The sequence below is a fragment of the Marmota flaviventris genome, chromosome 11 (assembly GCF_047511675.1).
Source record: "Marmota flaviventris isolate mMarFla1 chromosome 11, mMarFla1.hap1, whole genome shotgun sequence".
In the NCBI taxonomy this organism is placed as follows: domain Eukaryota; kingdom Metazoa; phylum Chordata; class Mammalia; order Rodentia; family Sciuridae; genus Marmota; species Marmota flaviventris.
The window spans coordinates 37,975,298-37,999,340 of record NC_092508.1 but is presented as its reverse complement, the minus strand read 5'-3'; the positions used below and the strand labels follow the sequence as shown (position 1 = coordinate 37,999,340).

Sequence of the window (24,043 nt, the reverse complement as noted above, 5' to 3'; positions counted from 1 at the left end):
CCGAGCAAGAAAAATTGTTAGAGGAAGGAGGCACCCCAGTGAGACCAAGAACAATTAGGGCATATGTTGATACAATACAAAAATGTAGCCCATGGCTTTTTAAAGAAGAGTTATTAAGTATATCAATGGGACCATCATGGTATCCTTTAGAAGGATTTTTCTTCAAGAAAAAGATGGCTAGTTCTGTTTACTACACTTATCTAAGATCTTGGTTTTTACAGATATCTGATTAATTTACAATGCTAAAGTGTTAAAATATCAACCACTAAATATAAAATCAAGTGTTATTTACTTATTAAGTTCCATAAGGTAACATATTTAAACATTATGTGTGTTTTCATAAATTGGTAAATGGAAAAAGGTTTAATATTGCTTTGTGTCTGTGTCTTTGCTAAAACAAGGTTACTAAGAGTTAAGATTCTATCGTGTAATTTATATACAAAGAGTAGAAAAATTTTCAGTTGGGTTTCAATTATAGTATTATAGTATCATAAAAAACATGAAAGTCTTTCATCTTATTAAAGTGGAGTAATTTGTCTAAATCAGAAATTTTATAAGAGTTGTTTCAAAATGTGAATTTATAAAAAGGGTTAACGGTTAAAAAAGATTCAAGATGTGGAAATATATTTTAATATAAAAGGTTAAAGGAAAAAGAAATGTTTCTAGATGAGATAATCTCTGTGTGGTAAAGTAAAAAGTTGTAAAATGCCATTTAAAAAGATTTTGAGGAAACTAGACTTACTTTAAAAGCTTGAGAAAGGAAAAAAGAAGAAAAAAGTATTTGTACATGGCAGATTGAGACAAAGCTTCTCAATGGAGTTTAAAAAAAAAAGCCTTTGGTTGAAGGGCAGCCATGTAAACTAACATTAAAGAGATTTAAACAGAATCTAAGCCTCGTTTAAAAGAGTGAAGTTGTAGGTGGTGAAAAAGTACATTTAAAAGTACAGTATAGATGATAATTGGAAGGCTTTAAAAGGTTAAATTGAAGGTGGTTAAAATGCCTTCATGATGGAGGAAAGAAGCTTAGTTAATCTTAAAGGCATTGCTTAAAAAAATGGGAAGATAATAGGATAAAAGATATTTAGATAAAGAAGATTAAAAATTTAAAGTGAAAAACTTTAAAGACAGAAGTATAGAAAGTTAAAAAGAAAAAAGATAAAGAAGATGTAAAAAGATAGAAAAGATGTAGGAAGACAAGAATTTTAAACCCACAAAATAGGAAAAAAAAAAAAAAACTAGGAGGAAAATAAGCAACTAAGGGTAAAAATACAAACCTTAGGAAAAAAAAAAAAACAAAAGATAGAAATAAGATAGAAAATGGTTAAAAATGTCAAGTAAGGTATTACACAGATAGAAAATGCAAAAAGCTAAGACAACTATTAGATACAGACATACTTATTAAAGCAAAAAGAGGGAATTGGAAAGGGGTATATATCCCCCATAGATAAACTTAAAATAACGCTTTTTACTCTAAACTTTTTAAATTTGGATTCATAAGGACTTAGTGCTGCGGAAAGGCATATGTATTCAAAAAATGTACATAAGCCTAAAGTGCTTTGGAAAGATATTCTAACAGGACAATGGAAAGGTCCTGACCCAGTGATTGTCTGGAGTCGGGGGTCTGTTTGTGTGTCTCCACAGGGAGAACAGCAGCCGATTTGGATTCCAGAGAGATTAACTAAAACAATTTCTACAGATCGAAAAGAAGATGATTTGACTCAAATCCATAACAGCTGATATTCAGAACTCCAGCTTGGCCATTCTTACATCTGCGACAGTGATTAACCAGGATGCTTTTTTCAATAGCTATTTTATTATTGCATTTTTCCACATCATAAGGTTCTATTTTTATTTTTTGAGCTCATGCAAACCTAGGTTAATGTTTTTATGATCAGTTTTATTTTTTGACTGTGGAGTTTTTAAACATTGCAATGGAGATTTCACCTAGGTAAAGCTACAAGGCCTTTACTATTTTCTTATGTGTTGTACGTTTGTGTACACTCTTGTGTTTTGTGTTGTATGTCTGTATGTGCGTATGTCCATATTTCTTATATGAGGAGCGCTCATGAAAAAATGGATCCGAATTATTATTATTTTTTTTTATTCACGTGATTTAAATGGTTTAATTTAAATTAGGTAAACAGCTGTTAAGGATTGTTTTTAAAGGTGGTTAACAGATCTGTTTGTTTACTAGTTTAAATTAGGTAAAAGGCTGTTAAGGATTGTTTTTAAAGTAGGTTAACAGATCTGTTTGTTTACTTTCACCTTTCCTTTTCATTATATTTAATAATTCTTTTCAGGATAATGTCTCTTTAGCATCATTGCCAGAATTCCTATCTCCATCCCAGTGCCGGTGAAGAACTCAACAAGTAATGCTCAATCAAAGAGTCAACTTACTTTGGGAGGAAACTTACTTTGGGAGGAAATGGACATATTGATAGATTCCTCCGCTTTGAACTGCTTGCAGAACTTGCCTGGACTATGTAACTATCGTTTGGTGCAGCGAATTGTGGTAATGCTGGCATATCTTTGCTGATGGTGTCACCAGTGATGCAATTTTTTCCCAAGGAGCCGTCAATTGGCTTGGTGTCGTGGCATTTCTGTATCCTCCTCCCTTCTGCTAGTGATGGTCTAAAATTTGGGGGCCAATGGCTTATGCTGGACCGGTAGTCAGTGACGGGTATGATCCAAATGCAGTGGTATCAACCTAAGACAGGAGGCTGACGCCTAAAGGTCAGTTTTCCGATGACGGGTAAGAACCATATGTTGAATTGGACAACCTACCAGGCACGGTCCATAAGCCACATTAACCTCACTCCCCCACTGGCACCAAGGCCAAATTTGGGGGCCAACAGAGGTGAGGCAAAGAACCTCACCCCCCCACTGGTGCATAGACCTATCCACAAGTATGGCTGTATGCTGGACCGGTAGTCAGTGAAGGGTATGATTCAATTGCAGTGGTATCAACCTAAGACAGGAGGCTGACGCCTAAAGGTCAGTTTTCCGATGACGGGTAAGAACCATATGTTGAATTGGACAACCTACCAGGCACGGTCCTTAAGCCACATTGCTTGTTGTTTAATTAATCAGAAGGGGGGAGATGCTGGGAGCCATTAGCCAAGTAGGTATGACAATTTCCTTGCCAGCGTACCCCATGTTGCTGACATGTTGCAGCGACATTGAATGTAGGTGACCTTGCTCAAGGACCAAGGCAGATTAGGGTGTTCCCGGTTTTAAGATAATCCTGTTTAGGGCGTTCCCAGTTTAGGTTCCAGGTTTAAGGTTTAAGATTATTCCTGCTGGGAATAGGGCGTATCCTGCTGCCTGAGTTCCCCTTGAGTTCTCACGGGATTCAGACAGTATATTTTGGAGATAGAAGCCCAGAGAACGTGGATTTGGGCAGAGAACGTGGATTTGGGCAGAGAACGTGGATTTCCCCAGAACGTGTTTGTAGACGGCTGGTGTGAGTTCGGGAATAAAGAGTTGCTGTTTGAATCTACAAGCTGTGTGGTGGCTCGTGATTGTGTGCCCAGCCAGACTGCGGCATTTGTGCCCAGCCAGACTGTGGCAATTAAAGATTGGTCACAAAAGTGAAATACTGAAAACAATTTTGGTATTAAACAAAGAAGAGTTAGTTTAAAAATCTAGCCATAGAATGTACCTAAGGTGGTTTGGAGGAGTGCTCTATAACGTAAGACATGATTAGAAACTATTGTTGATGTGATAAAAGTAAGTATCAAAATATTACAGATAGAACAAACCTAAATTTTGTAAAAACACTGAACAACCTATAAGGATTTAACCCATAAGTCCTAAGATAATTGCCTGGCACGGGGCACATGATATATATATATAATATTTGGTAACTATTTGTTAAATTTGGTAATAATTATGGGAGAAGAGAAGAGTCAGGGACTAAGGAACAGCTATAAGCATAGGACAGACCTAAATGAATAGTTGGCATTTGAGGATACTTTCTGATTAAAAGAGACACCCAGCAATGTCTCTTCAACAGAACTGATGTTTTGAAACTAGGAAAATTTACCTATCACAATGACAGTGTGATGACCTATATTTGAATTCACACTTGGATTATATGAATAATACATGAATGTTTTTTTTTAACGAATCATTACAAATATAGGTAAAATCCTCTCGAGTATGACCCCCCAGTGCTGAACACCCCCCTCCTCCCTGAGGTTAACCACTGCTCTGAGTTCAATATGTTAAGTTTCCAGTTGCTTTTATGTCTTCAGACACAAATATGTGTATCCACAGAAAATTCTGAGAATGAAGCTGGGTGGTCAGTACAAATAGTTTTTGAATATTTAAAATGCTACATGATGATTTTTAAAAATATGTCACAATATGTATTTTTCATATAAGTTGTATTATATTGCACTAACACTCTGAATTTTCTCGTTCCACTTAACTAGAGCCTTTTTATATTTATTCAGGTTGATACTTATGGAATCAGTTAATTCCTTTTAACTGCAACGTGTATTACAATGTAACGTGCCATGTATTTTTAGACAATTCCTTTGCTGATGGTACCTTAATTATTTCTAATACTCTACTATCTAAGCGATGTTTAAATAACAAACGTCCATAAAATTACTTCTGCAAATGTGCAAGTATTTGTCTAGGAAAGATCATTTAAAATGGACTTGTGTGTCATAGGTGGTGCACATTTCTGGTTTTAATAGGTATTCTCAACTTTCCAATGTGTGCCCATCTAGGCACTCACAATGTATAAGATGACTCAGTTTCCCACGTCTTCATCTACACTTGATATTGATTCGTTGATTCACTCAAGTGAATCTGAATCAATAATATTGTGGTATGCACTTGAAAATTTGTTAAGAGGGTAGATAGTTCTCATAATATGTTACCACCCACAAACAAATAAAAATAAAACAAAGGAACACAAGGAGACTTCTGGAGATGGTAGATACATCCATTGTTTTGATCAGAGCCAATGGTTTCATGAGCGTACACTTAGGTTCAAACTCATTAAATTGTACACTTTAAATATGTATAGTTAACTGTAGATCAATATTTCAATAATGTTGTTTTTAAAATAAATGAATATTGCAAATCTTATAGGAAGAAAATGGTGTCCCCCTTTATGGTTTTTGTGTTTAATAAGATTGGGCATCTTCTAGTATGTTGGTCTACTGCCCACTTGTAATTTGCTTTCTGAGATTACTTGTTCATATTTTTGCCCATTTTTCTATTGTTTAAGACATATTTATACACTGGCATTGTTACTACAATTATTATTATCTATGTGTTCTAAAACATTGTAGCTTTATACAGATCCAAATGTAGCTTTCAATATGAAAATTCTTTCAAGGAGAAAAATGACCCCAAGCACACACACAGGGGTGGAAGGACATCTGCGTCATGTAGGTTCCTAAAGCCTCAGAGTCTCTTGAGAAACTGAAAGACACGCAATTAGGAATCTAGGGAAAATGGCTGGGTTCATTCATTGTGCAGGTCCTGCATTCCACCTCTCCCCTCCTGCAAAAGGCTGAACAGGCAGCTGCTAGGAAACCTCCTCCCCCACGGCCCACCACGAGAGAATTTATTATGACAAAAGCCAAGTTATCCGAACAGGGACTGGATGCGTATTTCATCAGTGTCATCTTGCCGCTGGCTTCCCCTTCCTCTTTCTCTAAACACTTTGCAGAGTCTTGTTTACCTCTCAGAGGGAGGCGTCAGATGGTTTGGGCTCTGAATTGAATATTTATAACTGATTTTTCGAAAGGAAGCTCCATGTTATTTACCTGTCTGTCAGGCACCATTGTGCACGGAAGGACACAGTCTGCATGTCTAATGATTTAAAGGCAAACGCTTTTTACCCAAGGACATTTTAAAGCTTAAACATGAAAATAAGCACTAGGCTATACTGACACTTCAGGAACAAAGGCTCAGCTAAAAACGATCAGTCTAAATACAAATTAAGCATGTTTTCAATCTTTTCCCTGTTACTTCTTAATTTTACTTCCAAGAGATCAGGAGTAAAGGGAACTCTGGGCATCTTTTCCAGAGACAGCATTTCTGTTCCATTAGCCTTGTCATTAGGAAGAGTGGAATGAAGAAAAAAGAAGTGGCGTGAAAAATGTGGGCTGAGTGACTGAAAATTCTTACAGGTGAAAGACAATAGCCAAAGCTTAACGCTGGTTTATGCAAAGTCTGGCTTCTAATTTTTGAAATAAACACACATGAAAGAAATATCATATGAATCATGATTATATTATAATGAGATCAGGTCGCTGTTGATTTTTTTTTTTTTTAACATAGAGATGAAATCTTATTACAGCACGAGAGCACTGTCTTTCCAAGCAATTGCCTTGGAGAAGTATATGATAATTCCATGTATCTGGCAATTGCTCAAAATATTTTAAAAAAACTCCCCTTGGAGTTTCTGTTAGAGCCAGTTTACACACCCACAAGAAATAGTCCATTGCTTTTTAATTGCATGACATTTGTAAGCCAAAATCAGCATTGTTGATTTTTACCAGATTAAAAAAATATATCAAATCCATCCTCAAACAATGTGTATTTGTTATGCATAAGGGAATCGAAAAAATGATGCGCCACTAGCTCTGGAGGCAAGCTGCATCACAAGTGGTAAGCAGATTTTGAAAAATCACAGGAAATAATTCTGCAAGACTACCACTCATTTGGTGGCATAAATTCTAATAAATTAACTGTTTTGTTTACTTAGGCACACCTGACAATCTCCCATATTACAGGATGCACACTTCCCAGAACTCTGTAACCCTTACCCAACCTTGGTTTTCTCTACAGGATATCTCTACTGTCGTCATTTTTCTGTGTGCTCCTCTTCCTATATCTCAACCTGGGTCTCTTAACTCTCATCACTGATGGGTTCTTATTGATCTCATTGGCCTTCTCTCTGCCTTATTCCTAACTCAGTCAGATCCAAACAGAAGCCAGAGTAAGAAGGGGACTGACAGTGATAAGAAGGTGCAATCTGCAAGGCTTCCATTCATCCTCAAGACCTTGGGCTCTCAGGCTACATCCATCTGGTTAAAAGCAGAAAAAAATCCGTAGAAATTCAATGGGTTTAGGTTTCATCATGCTCTGTAAGTTTATACAACAGCAGAGAATATAGCTGAAACAGGCTGTTCTGGCAAGGCCAAATTATTTGTCCAACATGGGAATCATTAGCACCTCATTCATTATTAAATTGGAAAATAGTGCGGTTGGATTCCCTAAAGGGTCAGCTGCCACATGTAAGCTAAAAAGTTGAAATCATTATACTCTCACAATGATATTTCTTTATGAATATAAAATTTAAATTGAATAAAGGACTGCTTAGGGAAAGTAAAAACTATGTGAATCCTAAAAGTTGACCTCAGATTTTTTGAATTGCTGAAGGACTTCCCCAATGCTTGTCCACACCCTAAGTCTTCCTAATTTGATGGGGAGGAGAAAGAAAAATTCCATAGTGAGTGGAACCAAAATTATACCAAAGACATTAAGAGCTCTGTAATTCTAAGGGGTATATAAATTCAAACAGGTGTATAAATCAAGATACATGCTACAGCTTCTCCAAGACCTACTGAATCAGCCACACAGAGGAGAAGAGATTCTATATCTACATGAAGGTGGTGTGAACCCAAGTTTCTCAACAGTCACCAGCCCCAGATAGTCCATTTCATGCTGCAGAAATAAAACCTTCCTTTTCAGATGTAGAAACAACCACAGAGTCTAAGACAAAGTTTTGAATTTTAATTTGCACATTCATGAAACAAACATTCCTCTGAGATGGTGAGAGAGATCTTTTCTCTCTTTCTCTCTTCCTTCCTTCCTTTCTTTCTCTCACTGGGAATTGAACCCAGGGGCATTAATGACCAAGCCACATCCCAAGCCCTTCTTCATTTTTTTATTTTGAAACAGGGGCTCACTAAGTTTCTTAGGACCTCACTAAGTTACTGAGGCTGGCTTTGAACTTGTGATCCTCCTGCCTCAGTCTCCCTGGGCTGCTGGGATTACAGGCATGTGCCACCACACCCAGCTGAGGAAAGCTCTTAACACAGGTTGAACATCCCTATCCAAAATGCTGAGACCAAGGGGCTGGGGTTGTAGCTCAGTGGTAGAGCGCTTGCTTAGCACATGCGAGGCCCTGGGTTTGATCCTCAGCACCACATAAAAATAAGTAAATAAAATAAAGGCAATGTGTCCAACTACAGCTAAAAAAATTTCTTTTTAAAATTCTGAGACCAAAAGTATTTCAAATTTTGGAATTTTTTTTCATATTTTGAAATATTTGCATATATAAAGAGATATCTTGGGAAGGGGGATCTAAGTCTAAACATGAAATCCATTTGTTTCACATATACCTTGTACACACAGCCTGAAGGTAATTTTACACAATATTTTTATTGCACCTGCACTTCAACTATCACATGAAGTCAGGTATAGAATTTTCCATATATAGCATCATATTGGCACTCAAAAGTGTCTTGAATTTTGGATTTTAGACTTTCAGATAAGGATGTTCAACTGATATATTTGAATGGTAGTACAGCAGGTTGGGACTGTTAGGTGTCTTATCACAACATTCTTCAAAGTCTAACCCCAGTTCCACATGACTGTCAGGAGCATTAGGCACATGACTTGCTTCCTGGGGAAACACCTCCATCCAGAATGTGAACACAACGAAACTAAGGGTAACATGAATCTTCCTGGTGTATCACAGCACAATTCTTTCCCACGATGTTCTCCCCTTCCGCTTGAATACATGTTGCAGCTCCTAGCTTGGTACAATTTACTTTAAAATTCAACAACTTTCCTTTACTGTGGTAAACAAGGGCAAAGCCTTATTAAAGGCCTTTTGCCTAGTCCATGGGCAGAGGCATTTCCTCTAGATTTTAATCTCCCCAAACAGAAACAAGGAAGAAGATAGCCTCTCTGCACATAATCTACAATGATGCATGTGCATGCGCTCAGATTCATCCCAGGGATTTGTCTAGTAAACACTCAAGGGAGAAAGCACAGAATGGTTCTGGAAACCTGTTTGGTGAGGTGTACTGAGCAAACAGGTTTCCAGAAATAAAAGCATTAGCGTTTTAAAATCTGATGAAGCATTTAAATACATAGAAAAATAAAGAGAATAATATCACAAAGAACAGTATGCACACAAACTAGATTTAATATGTTTGACATATTTGCTTCCAGGTTTTAAAAAATAAAACATTTTATGGGGAATTGTAATAGTCCCTTTTATGCCCTTCCCTGAAGGCATCCTCACTCAGCCTGCCTACTCACAGGCAGACACTATTCAGAAACTGACATGGTTCCTTACCTTCCACATTTTTATACTTTTATTACATGGTCACAGTCCTATAGCCATAAGCTAGCATGGTATTATTTTGCAGTACAATTCAAACATATGTATGCATTTACATTTAGAAAATTTATATACTCAGCCTAAGTACTTATAAGACTTACAAGGTGCAAATATACAGAATCTATTTATAGTGAATACAAACCACATGTAGTACATAGTATACATGTTTATATAGATTCTAAACCAGTTTTCTTCTCTCTCTCTCTCTCTCTCTCTCTCTCTCTCTCTCTCTCTCTCTCTCTCGGTGTGGTGGTACTAGGGATTGAACCCAGGGCCTTGTGCATGCAAAGCAAGCACTCAACCAACTGAGCTATATCCCCAGCCTTGTTTTCATTTTTTATAATTAAAATACCAATCAAAAGATATCCAAATGTACTGCATTTGTCCACAATGCTGTACCTGACCAGATAGCCAGGATTTGAACGTTCAAAGTAATATAAATATTTTACTAGAGAAGTCATTTTTCTATTTTGTTGTTGTTTGTTTTGAGAAGTCATTTTTCAAACATGAAGTTTTTTTGCATTGTCTTTCTTTCACAGATTAAATTGCTGATCAAATAAACTTCCATGAATATAATAAAGAAAGTTTTGTCTGGGCTTACTGCAGTAGTCAGTCTAGTAAGTGGGTCAATTAAACTTTTATCTAGAGTTGACGTTTGAATACAGGTGTTATTTACCTGACAGAATCAGGAGTTCAATGATCTCTGCATCTCCCAGAAATGCGGCCACATGAAGAGGGGTTCGTTTCTCAGAATCCTGAAATAAACAATGTCAAAGTTATACAACAGGTCACTGGCAGCAGGAGGTGCCTTCTGTAGATGGTAAAACATGTGGCTCCCTCTGACGTTAAGGCTTGTGGAATGAGCTTGAAGGCCAAACACAAACTGAGGTGAGTCTGGTTATAATTTTCTCTTAGCATACACCATGGTCACATGCACAAAAGATTCCATTTTTTTGTGTCTGTGCATAACATTTGCCTAATTATGGCCCAGATCAGGTCAAGGATGGACCATTATGTACTAGATGATGAGCCTCAATTTATTTTCAGATGTTTAGTCTGGTAAAAAATATATATTTTTCCAAACCTACCTTAGCAACAAAGTGCAAAACTTTCAAAGATTTACTTTCCTTCTGAGGAAACGCAGTGGAATTGTTCATAAGGCCATGAAACTTAAGTACAGTCACTTTCTCCTTTCTGTCCTTATCCACTGTTGCCTAGACTCCTGCCCCTTTGCGTAGTGCTGATGGGATGCCTACTCTCAGCCAAAACCAAATTCTGGGGTCAGAGGGGTGACCACAACAGGCCTGGTCCCTGCTTTCATGAAATGTGCATTCCAGTGGGAAGGCTGACAATAGTCACATAAATAAACAACCTATGAGATCATTTCAGATGTGGTGCTAGAGACTGCGATTTCAAACAAAACGGGACTTGGAGATTATAGAGATGGGAGTAAAAACGGTAAGGCCTTTCTAAGGATGTTGATATTTAAGCTGAGAGCTGGAGGCAGATTTAGTTTCTGTTTTACAGATGAGAAAAGTGTGACTCAGATAGATTGATAAATTTCTCAAAACCTCAAAGGTAAGTAACAGAGCTAAGGTCTGACCTTTACCTATAAGACCCCAGTTTCTGTCCTTGGACAGGCACTTAACACGTTGTGCTGAGAGACACAATACAAAGATAGGGTGAGAGCATGATGACATGCAGAGAAAAAAATACAGCTTCCCCACCTGCAATTAAAGATAATACTATCTACCTTTGAGGGCTGATAAGAGGAGTCCAGATAATGTGAGCAAATAAAGCCCAGGTAAGCAGAAGCAGGCGCATGGCTAGTGCACCATCCGTGGGCACTCTTGTCATCAGCATAGATACGTGTGTGATCTCTTTCCTCCAAGACTGAAACTTTCTGAAGGGAAAGAACGGCTCTTGTTCCCCTTTATTCTCACAGTAGCATCAGAGCTGGTGTTTAGCATAAATTGGCTGAACTGAACTAGTCTACATGCCTGGCTTCTTCCACAAACTTCCATCAACTACTCCATGACAATGGTGACCAAAGCCTGGATGCTACATCTTTATGGTTTCTCCTAAAACCAGCATGTGTTCTGGTTTCCAGATTCTTGGATTCACTATTGATTTTAATCACCATTTCCATTATCACTTAATTATACAATCAATTTACCAACCCTTGACTAGCCCAAGGATATTATTTTATGCTCTGACCATTGAGGCCCTCCACTCTTCATGGCTCACTAATATCTAAAGCAGACGGCAGACAGGGGATGTGACAAGAATTGATCATCCAATCTGGCCATTTGTTGGAGGTTCTGGAAAATGGTTTTATGAAGAGATGGACTAACATTAAGTGGATAAAAAGATGAATTTGAATTAGATGGAAACTTATGTTGTCTATGAATGGCTGTAGACAATTGCTATGGGCAAGGGGAAATAAAGCAATCACATAGCTGGGCATGGTGATACATGCTTGAAATCACAGAGGCTTGGAAGGCTGAGACAGGAGGATCACAAGTTCAAAGCCAGCCTCAGCAAAAGTGAGATGCTAAACAACTCAGTGAGACCCTGTCCCTAAATAAGATACAAAATAGGGTTGGGGATGTGGCTCAGTGCTCAAGTGCCCCTGAGTTCAATCTCTAGTATTGCCCCCTCCAAAAAAGCAATCATGGGGCTGGGGTTGTGGCTCAGTGGTAGAGCACTTGCCTTACATGTGGAAGGCAATGGGTTCGATCCTCACATATAAATAAAAATAAAAGTATTGTGTCCACTACCAATTAAAAAAAACTAAAAAAAGGCAATCATATAAGTATAAAATAATGATATGCACTTGAGAGTTCAGTCAGATACATGATCATGGTAAACCTATAACACTGCATTACCCTGTCTTTGAAACTAAAGATTGAAAGTGCATTTGCTTATTTGAGAATCAAATATACTCATTTATGCAATGAACTATACAAATGAGACCAGGATCAGACAAATATTTTCTATTCCTTTTTATTCTATTGGTATACCTAAGAAATTTCCATTTTAACTCCACATTCCCTTTGAATCTTCATTATATCTACTTAAAATTTACTTCTGGGGCTTGGGATAAAAGTTATATAATTATATGTTCTTTTGTGAATTGAATTAGATCCAGAGTTTGGTTCAACAAATTCAACCTTGCCCAAGTGATTAAAACAAGGACTATTCCAACCCAAATTACGACTTCATTTGACCTGAAGCAAAGTCAATGCTCTGAAAACTTGGCCTTAAATGAAAAGTCAAGAAAATTCCAACATCTCTCCCTGCCTTGCAAATTTGGTTGGTCTGTCATTATATGACTGGCTTTACTGACTCTAGCTTTACTGATATGAAACAACTTGTTCAAGCTAAATTTTCTTTAATATAAAAAGGGTGTGCTCTGTGAGATCATATTGTAAAAATTCTTATGAGGGCTGAAGATGTGGCTCAAGTGGTAACGCGCTCGCCTGCCATACGCGGGGCACTGGGTTCGATCCTCAGCACCACATACAAATAAAATAAAGATGTTGTGTCTACTGAAAACTAAAAAATAAATATTAAAATATTTTTAAAAATCTTATGAATCCCAGTGTTACTGTCAAGATGCAAAGATTCCCTGCAGCTTCCAGGACAACTATGGTCATTGCCACTCCCCTTCAGTGACATGGACAGGTAATTTCAGAGAAGAACTGTATTCAGGCAGCAGTTGTTTAGCTCACAGAAGCAGCAGAATATAAAAAATCACATGTGCTATAAAGACCTTAACCAAAATAACAGTGTATTTCCACTACTAACCAAGGGTTGCTAACACCTGTTCTATAGCAAGGAACTGAGCTGTGTACAAGGATCACAAATTGAGGGGTGGATGATGGAGCCACAGTAATCACCATATTTAATAAGCTGAAATTGGCCAGAAGGTTGCATTACATACTCTAACTACAAGGCCTCCCTACTTTGCCATAGTTAAAATAATAGAGCAGGAGATACAATGATAGAAGGAGGTGGTTTGGAAGAAAAGGAAATACTGGTAATAATATATCAGTAAAAATGGGTTCAAGGTCAAAGATAACCCTAGGGTGTCTAGAAGAAAAAACAAATTTATCTGGAAATTATTGAGTGCTTTTATTTTATTTCTTCTATAATGCCTTCTCATCTATTCTGCCTCTTGATCTCGTAACATTCCTATAAGGGGAGACAGACCTTTTACAACAGTGTTCTTCAACCTTATCACCATTTAATGGGAAAAAAATGTGAGCCCTGCGTAGGTTGTACAATTTGCCCAACAGAGCAAATTGATGTCAAAGAATTAGGTGTCCTAGCACCCAAATGGAAACTTTTTTCTTGATAAGAATGAAAGTAAAAACACTATCTTACAGGTTGCCTTAACAGTCTAAAAGCCTTTTCATTATAATCCCAAAGAAATGCTAGGAAAAAAAATGTGACAAAATACAGTAGACATTCTTTAAAAGAGCTTATAAGAAATTAAATAGAAAGGCCCAGAAATGGAGAGTAAACTGGGAACCAAAGCTGGAGGCAGAAGTCAATACACCAGGGGTGTGGGACTTAACAACCTTAACACGGGACAGGGGACAGGAGACAGGCAGAGAATCAGAACTGAGCCCTTCACACAAGGAAAGACCCTTGCAGTGAAACGGCAAACTTGAAAACAGCCAAACATTCACATGGCCTGATGACAAAGAGACGCCTTGTCCTGGGCTTTTAGTGGGGGAACAAAGATGTTTCCACTGAACATCTGCAATCCCAGAGTTCACCCTCTGTGTTTTGGGGTTCTGAATTTACGATACTTTCATAGTACAGGAACTTTCAAGTTGAAAATAGGCATAAAAGTGGGGTTTAAGACACACTAAAACAAAATGTAGCTGGAGAGATGTGCTCTCTATCCAGGAAACCCAGGACGCCCAGAGATTAGATCTCCATCAAAGTCGAACTCACATGCTAAGCCACAAGACCCTGGTGAACACAATTCACCACAGCAAGAGTCAGCAGACATCACCAGCAAGAACTTGAGGTGATGATAGAATCAGATAGAGATTAGGCATCATGTTTAAAACAACTTAGGACATTACAGACAAAGCCTAGGGGGAAAAAACACTGTTTCTGAAAAACAACAAATTTGGAAACCAGGTGTGATGGCATGCACCTGTAATCCAGCTACTTGAGAGTCTAAGGTGGGAGGATCATTTGGGCCCAGGAGTTCAAGACCAGCCTGGGCAACACAATGAGATAGTGAGACTCCCATTCCCCAATCCCTAAAAACTGGGTTGAGGGAAACGTGAAGGAAGTATTATGGGAAGCAGTCCCAACACATGATGTTAGAAATAATCTAAAACTTTGGTCTAAAAGGGATGAAAGCTGGAAGAGTAGAAAAAGAAGGAGGGAAAGAAGGAAAACTAAGCATGGTGATTTTGTGTTATATATTATAATGATTTATTCAGCCATATTTTCTAGACATAAACATTAATTTTAAAACTTTTAGGGGCTAGGGATAGAGCTCACATGCACAAGGCCCTGGGTTCAGCCCCCAGCACCAAAAAAAAAAAAAAAAACACTTTTATATGCCAGACATTGTTTAGATGTTAGGAATACAAAGCTTAAAAGATCCAGTCTTCCCACCCTGAAGAAACTCATAATACAGTCTCTGAATATTGGACTTTTGAACAAAAATAGCAACAGGGTAGTGGCAATAATGATATTCATAATGTCAAGTGATTTATGAAAATTATCAAATGCAACGAGACTAATGTCTTAGTGAATTTCCCCAACAAGCTCATCTAATTATGTATTAGGCTAGACAGAAAGTCTCAACAGACAAGGAAAAAAAATTTCTTTTGAAATGAGAAATAAACGAAACTTGCTCAGGACCCCCTTGCTCAGTCCCTGGTGACTCCTGCTTATCTGGGAACTTTGGAAGCCCTGGGCCAGACTTCCAGGTCCATCACCCAGCCAAACATAAGCCTTACTGGCTGCCTTAGGGGTCATTTCTGGTTCAAAATTAAAGTCAAGGACCAGGCCAGGCCTAGAGCACTTCTAGGCACAGTGCCCAGCTAAGCACACTCACCATTTGTCTCTATCTTTTGTCCAACTGGACTTTCTATGATGACCAAAAGATAGTGAGTGGCACATAGATTTTCACAACACCCATAGATACAAGGGGGGAAATAACTTGAAAACAAGCACATTAAGACTAACACACACCAGAACTGGCTCATCACCATAGCTTCAAAAGCTTGTCCAAGTACACAAAAGGAAGGTCTTTTTTTCCATCACACATTAGCTCTGACTCCAAACAGCCCTTTGCATACAGATTCAGACTCATGAGAAGAGAGAAGACCCAGGCTCTTCTAGAAGGAAGGAAAATAAACCCTCCCTTTCTATGAATAGCCAAAGACACACACACACAGCCAGCTGGGGCTGAGCTAAATTTGCAGTATGTCATAGAAAGATCAGGCAGAGGAAGTTTCTGAGTCGTCTGTTTACCAAAGAAGAAACAGATGAAAGAAAACAAGGAACTTGAAGTATGTGCATGCAAAGTGAGTTTGACATGGGCAGAGAGGCCTTCTGGCAGCTAAAAATACTATGTAGACAGGAAGTTGAGGGGGCACCCCCAAGCCTCAGTTTTGAAGATTAAGAATTGATTATCACATGCTTTGGAAATTATCAGCTACAAGTGCATGATCCACTTTGCATTTGAAATATCTTACAACAAAACAAACATTCCTTCCTACATATGAATATCTTACATACTAAGGCAGACAGATGGAACAGTATTAGGAAAACAAGTCCATGAAATATAAAAGTTAAATTCCAATCATCGACCCAAACTTCCACTAAAATCAAAGAATCTGGGAAATAAAGTTCAGCTTAGACCTAAGGAACTTCATGATACTGAACAGAGACAATCAGAGGCAAGTCATGTCAGAAGAAACTCTGAACACAAAATAGGTACCTTGGAGATACTTGAAATCACATGAGTAAAAAAGCCAAAGACAGATTTAAATCCAGCAACGTGCAAAATGGGAAGGAGGCTGAGTCTTAAGGTGAGGAACTGGAGCCTGGAAGGGGGAAAGGAAAGCAAAGAGGAGAAAACAAATGTCATGTCTCTCAAAAAAAATTTTTGTGTTTACTGCAATTTTTAACTCTTCATAAATATGGAGAAGTATTTATGTAACAGACCTACATGTGCCCATTGGCAAACACAAACATGTTAACATTTTCTATGGCTGCCTCAGAACCCTGCTTTTAAAAATGCCTTCAGGGATAAAATGCCATGGTTCAGAAATGCAAAGAGGGAGAGAGTGTGTGTTTGAGGGGGTTGTTGTTTTCAATTCTTCACTATCACAAATAGTGTGGCAGTGCACAGCTTCGAACACGTCTCTCTGTGTGCAGTTTCCAAGAAAAGGAAATTCTGGATCCGAGGGTATATACCCATTCAATGTTATTAGGTATTGACAAATAACTTTCAAAAGTAGTTTTTAGTAATTAACACATTTATCAGCCAAATATTAGTTTCTATTTCCAACACCTTTGCCAGTATTTGATGTTATGGTCCCTGTTCCTCTTGAACAATACGATTTATCTGACGTTGTATGTTCTGCCTCCTTCGATTGCAAACTACCTGTAAATCCAGTAATTAGGTTTTTCTCTTGTGATACATGGAGGTTTTTTGTATGGTTTAATTCAACTTTCAACAAAAATTCAAGTTATGCTTCACCTAGACACGACAGAGATGAATGGATGTCTTCTGTAAGTCTCCAGAAGAGAAAATTTAAAGTTGTAATCCTCATTCATCCTTCATGTGCGCATCACCTCAGGCAGCTGGATCTTCCTGGGCTAAAGTCTTATACACCTCAAAGGTGACGGCACACCTCTGCTCCCACAGGTTCCCATTATGGCACAATTGTATTTAACCATCACTTATTAGTATTTTAATCCATCCATCTGAATGTAACATGGATGCATGAGAAACAGCAGCACATCTTTCTGACTCAAAAAAATGTTTAAATTACAGGTTCAAGCCTCAAAGCTGTATCTAACTCTTGAAACTACTGCTGCAAGCTCAGTCCTTAACCCAATGCCAATCCAATAATGAGGACATGGTTATGAGAAAACAGGAAAAGAATGCTTATTGTTTGCTAGCAAAGGAGAAACACAGGGGACTCCTGTCGCAAAGGCTGTGATTCTGCCCATAAGCAGGAAGAGGAGGCTTTTAAGGAGATGATTCAAAGGCTACATTCCTCCTGTTCTCTGTTAGGAGTTGTAATTCATTGGCTAATTTGGGAGATAGTCATTTCTGATATTTTCTGGTACCATCCCCAAAGTCTGGCTTATTTCATTCCTATGGTGGGAGTGTACTTGGGGACAGATCACTCTGCCTAGGATGGGGAAGAAAGGTAATCCTGTTTCCCCTGAGACTAGAGAGGGGGAGAGATTAGAAAGGAACAGGGAGAGAGGAAGAGAAAGAAACATGTCCATTTAAAAAATAAATTATAGTGGCAGAGCTTCGAGGGCTACCTTCAAAGCACAGAGTGGACCACTGTTACAAAAATATATAAGATAAAATAAGAGAAATGATAATGCCAGAGATATCTTACTTGCCTTACATAACTTAATATTGGATGTTTTGTTACATTAAATTTTTAAAATAAAATTATGTATAGTAATCAAGATTATATCACATTTTATTGTTCAAATTTTATCCTTAAAATAGTACTATGAGGTAAATATGACTGTCCCCATTTTACTGAGGGGAGCCTGAGACTTTGAGATGACAAGGAACTTTTCCAGAGCTAGTGAGTTGTAAAACTCAAATTCAAGAGCAGATTTGATTCCATCGATCACATTTTTGCTGAGTCTCCAAATGGCTACAATCAGCACTCTTGTCCTAATACTGTAGACCCAAGGTCAAAGCTCGTATGTGAAAAGTATCAGCAAGAAAAAATAAAGTACTAACACTACCTGACTTTAAGACTTTTTTTATAAAGCTACGTGATCAAAACAAAATGGTATTGGTACAAAGAGAACTCATGGTGAAAGGATAGTCCTGTCAACAAAGGTGCTGAAGTAATTAGATGCTCACATGCAAAAAAAGTGAATGTCAACCTGTAACGGGGGTTTAGTTGATGCTTCGACTATATCCCTTGTCACTCTGAAACTTACATGTTTTTTTTTTTCTTTTTTTCCTGACCTTCTTTTCCCTGATCTTTTCCTTCCTAATCTCTTCTCCCTAATCTCATTTTCTCTGAATCCCCTTTTTTAAAACCCCATTCCCCATAATGGGCAGAATCACACGCTATGGAACAGGAATACTCTCTGTTTCTCCTTTGCTAGCAAGCAATAAAACGTTTTCCTTTTTCTCAAGACCTTGTCTTCATCATTAGATTGGCATTGAGGACAAGGACCAAACTTTCAGTTACAAATCTATACCTTGCATTCTAGACAAATATGAAATAAAAAATGGATCCCAGAATGAAAAACAAAACTTAAAATTATAGCAGCAGAATAGAATAGACTTTATGATTGCTGTATGTATATAGGTGACTGTATGACCAATGTGATTCTGAAATCTGTACAATCAGAAAAATGAGAAATTATACCCCAATTTATTCAAATGTATGAATTGCCAAGATCATTGTAATGTCATGTGTAGCTAATAATAAAAAAATCTTAAAATTATAAAATACTTAAAGGAAAAACAGACCCCTAGATCTGACACCAACTACAATCTATAAAAGAATAAATTGATAAATAACATTTCATCAAAATTAATAACTTCTTTGAAACACATTGTTAAGAGAATGAAGACAAGCTGCAGATGGAGAAAATATTTTAATATTTGCATATGCTGGATAAAGGACTTCCAAGTAGGATGTAAAAAGACACTCAAAACTCAACAATATGAAAGAAAACAATCCAACCAAAATTAAACAAAAGATGTGAACAGAAATTTCACCAAAGAGGATATACTGCTAACAAGCACATGAAACAATATTCAACATCATTAGACATTAGAAAAGGCAAATTAAAGCCATATTACATACTTGCTAAAATTAGAAGGGCTGGTGACACCAAGTGTTGGTGAAGTGGTAGAGAAACTGGACCGTTCGTATGCTGCTGCTGGGAATGAAGAATGGCACAACCACTTTGGAAAACAACTTGGCAATTTCTTAAAAAGTTAAATATACATCTACCATATGATATAGGTATTCTATTCCTGGGTATTTACCCAAGAAAAACAAAAGCCTATGTCCTTACAGAGACTTGTGCAAGCATAATCATAGCATCTTTATTTCCAACCCCAAATTGGCAGTAATCCAAAATTCCATCAATAACAGCTAAATGGACGAATGGCAGTATTGCTATATAATGGAACACTGATGAGCAATTAAAAGGAATGAACTATTGATATATGTCACAACATAGATGAATCGAAAGAGTTGTGCCAAATGAAAGAAGCCAGGAAAAAAGAATAGACACTGCAAAATACATTTACATAAAATTCTAAGAAATGCAAATTAAAGTACAAGACACAAAGATCAGTGGCTGCCTGAGGAGGCTGAGGGAGAGATTGGGAAGGGTTAGATGAAGGGATGACCCAGGGTAAAAGGAAGCTTCTCGGGGCAATGGATACACTGATGGCTTCATGGGTGTACACAGGTCAAAACTTCACAAACTATACATTTTAAATATGCGTAGCTTATTGTGTATCAATTGTATGTCCATAAAGCTGTTTTAAAATACATAAGCAGGCAAATAAAACATTTTCTCACTCTTATGCCACATAAAAAGGGCATATTTGTTTATTTTTATGATTTATTGGTATATTATAATTATGTATAACAGTGGGATTTGTTTGACAGATCTGTATATGCTCAAAACATAATTTGATTGATCTCATTCCCTAGTACCTTCCTGTTCTCTTTCCTTCTTCTTCCCCCCAAAGAAAGGCATATTTAAAAATTAAAAAGTACACCAACACAACAGGATAAACTCAGCTAATGAAGAAAGAAGAAATGCCAAAGTCCAGTCAACCAATAATGAGTTAATTTAGAGTCAACTCATGTCATATCCTGCTCATATACAGACATAAAAGTAAAGTCCTTGTGAAAGGATGGCCTGGTGGGTTAAAGTGTATGGATTTTAAAATATGCACAAATAAGGTTTCTCTTCAAAATCCCTTAGAACTATTTGTTTTGATAACTGAATTCTCTGAAAAATGTGTATCGAGAAAGAAGGATGTAGAAACTAAATCTAGAAAATTAAGTACAAGTGGAAAGATGAATGGTTTATGCCTGACCTGTGGGCACACTGCAGTATGTCAGCACTGGATAGCCAGAGGATGCTTGAGATTTCACTGTGCCCAGAAACTCACAAGTGAGAGAAGCCCTTTCAGAGCAGTCTCCACTTGGGAAAGCTGCTGGAATACCATCTACCTGCGATGCCCGATATCATTTGGCCAGGAACATCGCTTGAGAACCAGTAGAAATTGAACGTGGAAAGGGGTTCCAGTCATTAAGTCCCACAGAGTGGAATACTGGCCAAGACACTCTGCTTCATCATCGATGAAACAATGATATTAAGTACATCCACCCACTGCAGGGACAACCATCAGGAGCTTATGGTGACAACTAAAGCAGGTCTTCAAAGCAAGGCCATTCCCCCATAGACTGAAAGCTAATTAAGTTCACAATTGCTCTGTTGCAGCACCCCGAGCATGTTGAATAGAGGAGTCTTTAAATGTGATGCATTTGTGAAATCATTTTCCACAAAGGAACACTAATTCTTGAATACATGGTGGCCACGTCTTTCTGGTAAGTGTAGTAAGGGAGCCCATGGATAGGAACTGCTCTTGGTTCCAATACACTCACCAGCAAGGCAAGCAGTCTAGTTTCAGTTAGGGCCCTGCCACAGGCTCACTGTCTCTTTTAATTACTTCACTAATTTATTCAACAAACATAAATGTCTAACATGAAAGGTAAATAATTAAGAAAATTGCATAATCAGCTGGAAACTCATGAAAAGTTAAAGAGAGATAACTGCTAGTTTTTCATACATATAAGGGGGCTGGCAAAGGTACACATTTGTTGCCAGTTAAGTGACCACATGGTATTAGAATGAAAATCTCAACAAGTCTAGAATCATAAAATATTTGAAGTAGAAATATTTGAACTGGAGACATCCAAACTCTCGTTTTTTGTCCAAGGTCACACAACTTTTAATGGCAGTGATGCCCCCCTTCATTCATAAAATTGGCACAATTGTTAACCCGGGGCACACCATGTGCTGCTTAACTGAGGATATGTCAGTATTCGAGAGACGGGCTCTGCTTCCATGGAGTCTGAAAGAAGTGAGTTCTCTTGACTGCAGATAGAAGGCTTCCTCTGAAGAAGACTCATATTCAACACACCCATCAGCAAAGAAAAGACACACACAGTGTTAGAAAATACCAACTGGAGAAAGAAATGATGTGTCATGAAGAAAGGAGGCAACATTGAAAGGTGTCAGCTCTGGACACAACAATAAATCTTAGTTATTGCCCCCCCCCCTCCTCTGAATTAAAAGCAAAAGTTTCAAACAAAGTTTCTATAGCCCATAGAAAAACTGTTTTAACTAAAATGAATAGTTTCCCTTTACAATTTTTTTTCAGCATCCATGTAAATATTTTAGAATCAGAGTGGATGTACAATAATGATAATAAAAATCACCAATGCAGTTATCTGGACCCAAAGACATCAGATCAGCCCAACACACTAACATGTGAACTGTGAGTGCCTCTGGGTGAATAATTTTATGGGTGTTCTACCCTTTTTTTTTGTGTTTCAAGTCTCATAGTCTAGAAACAAGAAAATCAAATTCCTTTTGTAAATAAGAAGAGCTTCCTATTTAAAAACAACAACAAAACGAGTCTATAAACAGCAAAGCACCAGACAATATGTCCTATCCAAAGCTTTCATTATCTTACAGTCGGCTTTAAATAATTGATATGTGAATGTGTTTCTCTATAAATGACAAAGAAGTACATTTGTGATTAAAAAGGTAAAACTATAATTTGTCTGATGTACCCTAAAGTTGCCAAAGCACCATTCTAAATGCAACGGCTGATCCTACAGAAAATCCAGGAAGGCTGATCATGTAGAAATTGTTATTCCCATTTTACTGGACAGGAATCAAGGATGACTCAGAGAGTTAAGTGATGTTCCCAAAGTGACACACCAATATTTGGTGACCCTGGATTTCCTGACAACATTCTCTGTGTTCTCTCAACAATACTACATGGGATGTTAGTTAACCAGTAAGGAGTCCTCTCCAGGGAAGAACCTGTTTCCATTGTCCTCATAGCACTGTGGAAGTCTTGGGTCCTACTTACTCTGATCTTTTCTAGCAAGTAACCTGTAGGATAAGCAGAAGTGCCGTGCACACATGTGCACCCACCCCCCACTTCCATTTAGGGAGAATGAAGACTCTGGAGTCAGAACAACCTGACTTGGAAATCCCCCCTCTGCCACTTACGAGCTCTATGCCTTTGGGCAAATAAATCAACTAGCCTGAGACTCATTTTCCTTTTCTATAAAATGAAAATAGGATCATCATTACTGACTAGATGTCTGATAAATATTAGCCTTTCTATTATTGTGATTACTATTGACATCTTTGTGGCTTATCTTGATGTTTTTTAGTTCCTATGGTGACTATAGAAGAAAACAAGGATGCAGAACAGCTTCTGGAGGAACAATTTTGTTAAGAAATTATATTTTTACAAGTAGAAGGAATGACGCTGCCCAAAGCCAGCCCATTGCTGGGCTTTGCCTGCCTTTCTTTTCTGCTGAAGTGGTCAACCATCATATCGTGTATCCTGACCATTGTGACTATCTGACCTCAACCTGCAGGTAATTGAAGCCTCTTTCCTCTTTCAGACTCTAGACTTGGTCCACACATTCTTCATCCTTCATTTCCTGAGACCCACAGAAGAACCACCTCAAACATCAATATATTCTAATCCCTGCTCAGAATATATCCCTACTGTCCTGAAGGCCTCCTTTCTCATTCCATCAGTAGCCCAGCAGATCCAGCTCTGGTTAACACCTGGACAAATGGGAGCTGCCTTGGGGGTTCAATGCTGTGCCCCTTTTCTTCTCCCCTAAGCTAAAACCAGTGAATCGTCATCCCCAAACATCCTCACCAAATCCTTCTGACCCTTGAGAAGAGTATTTTGCAGCCCAAGACAATTCTGCTGTCCAAAAAAGCCCCCGTTTGGTCACTTAGAAGTAAACCCACTACAGCCTGGTAAAAGGTCCTCGGGCAAATAACCAGGTTATTTGTGTGGCTATTTGTATATTTTCTGTATCACCAAGCAAGGAAGCATTCACCTATTCTCTTTCTAAATTGAGTCAGTGGACTAAAAAGCCAAAGATACTACAATGTTTCCCATACAATGCTTTCCACTTAGTAAGGTAGGTGCAAAATGGCAGGCGTCCAAACCCCTTATTTATATATTGATACGAGTGGTCCCAGAACCCAGAGGTGGTTACCTCAGAGCACTGCTCAAACAAAGGATATGGGGGATGCACCTCTCTAGCTCCAGGACACTCTCAAACAAACCTTCACCTGCCATCAGAGAAATGGCCA

General features: G+C 38.0%; 1 protein-coding gene across 2 annotated transcripts in view; it reads right to left on the bottom strand.

The window, feature by feature from the left end:
• Ankrd44 (ankyrin repeat domain 44) overlaps positions 1-24,043 on the bottom strand; it is a 298,968-nt gene that overhangs the window by 139,921 nt on the left and 135,004 nt on the right. For both annotated transcript variants that reach the window (XM_027924996.2, XM_027924997.2), the window contains exon 3: positions 10,062-10,140. In XM_027924996.2, the coding sequence (XP_027780797.1) occupies positions 10,062-10,140 (79 nt within the window). The remainder of the gene's footprint in view (positions 1-10,061; positions 10,141-24,043) is intronic.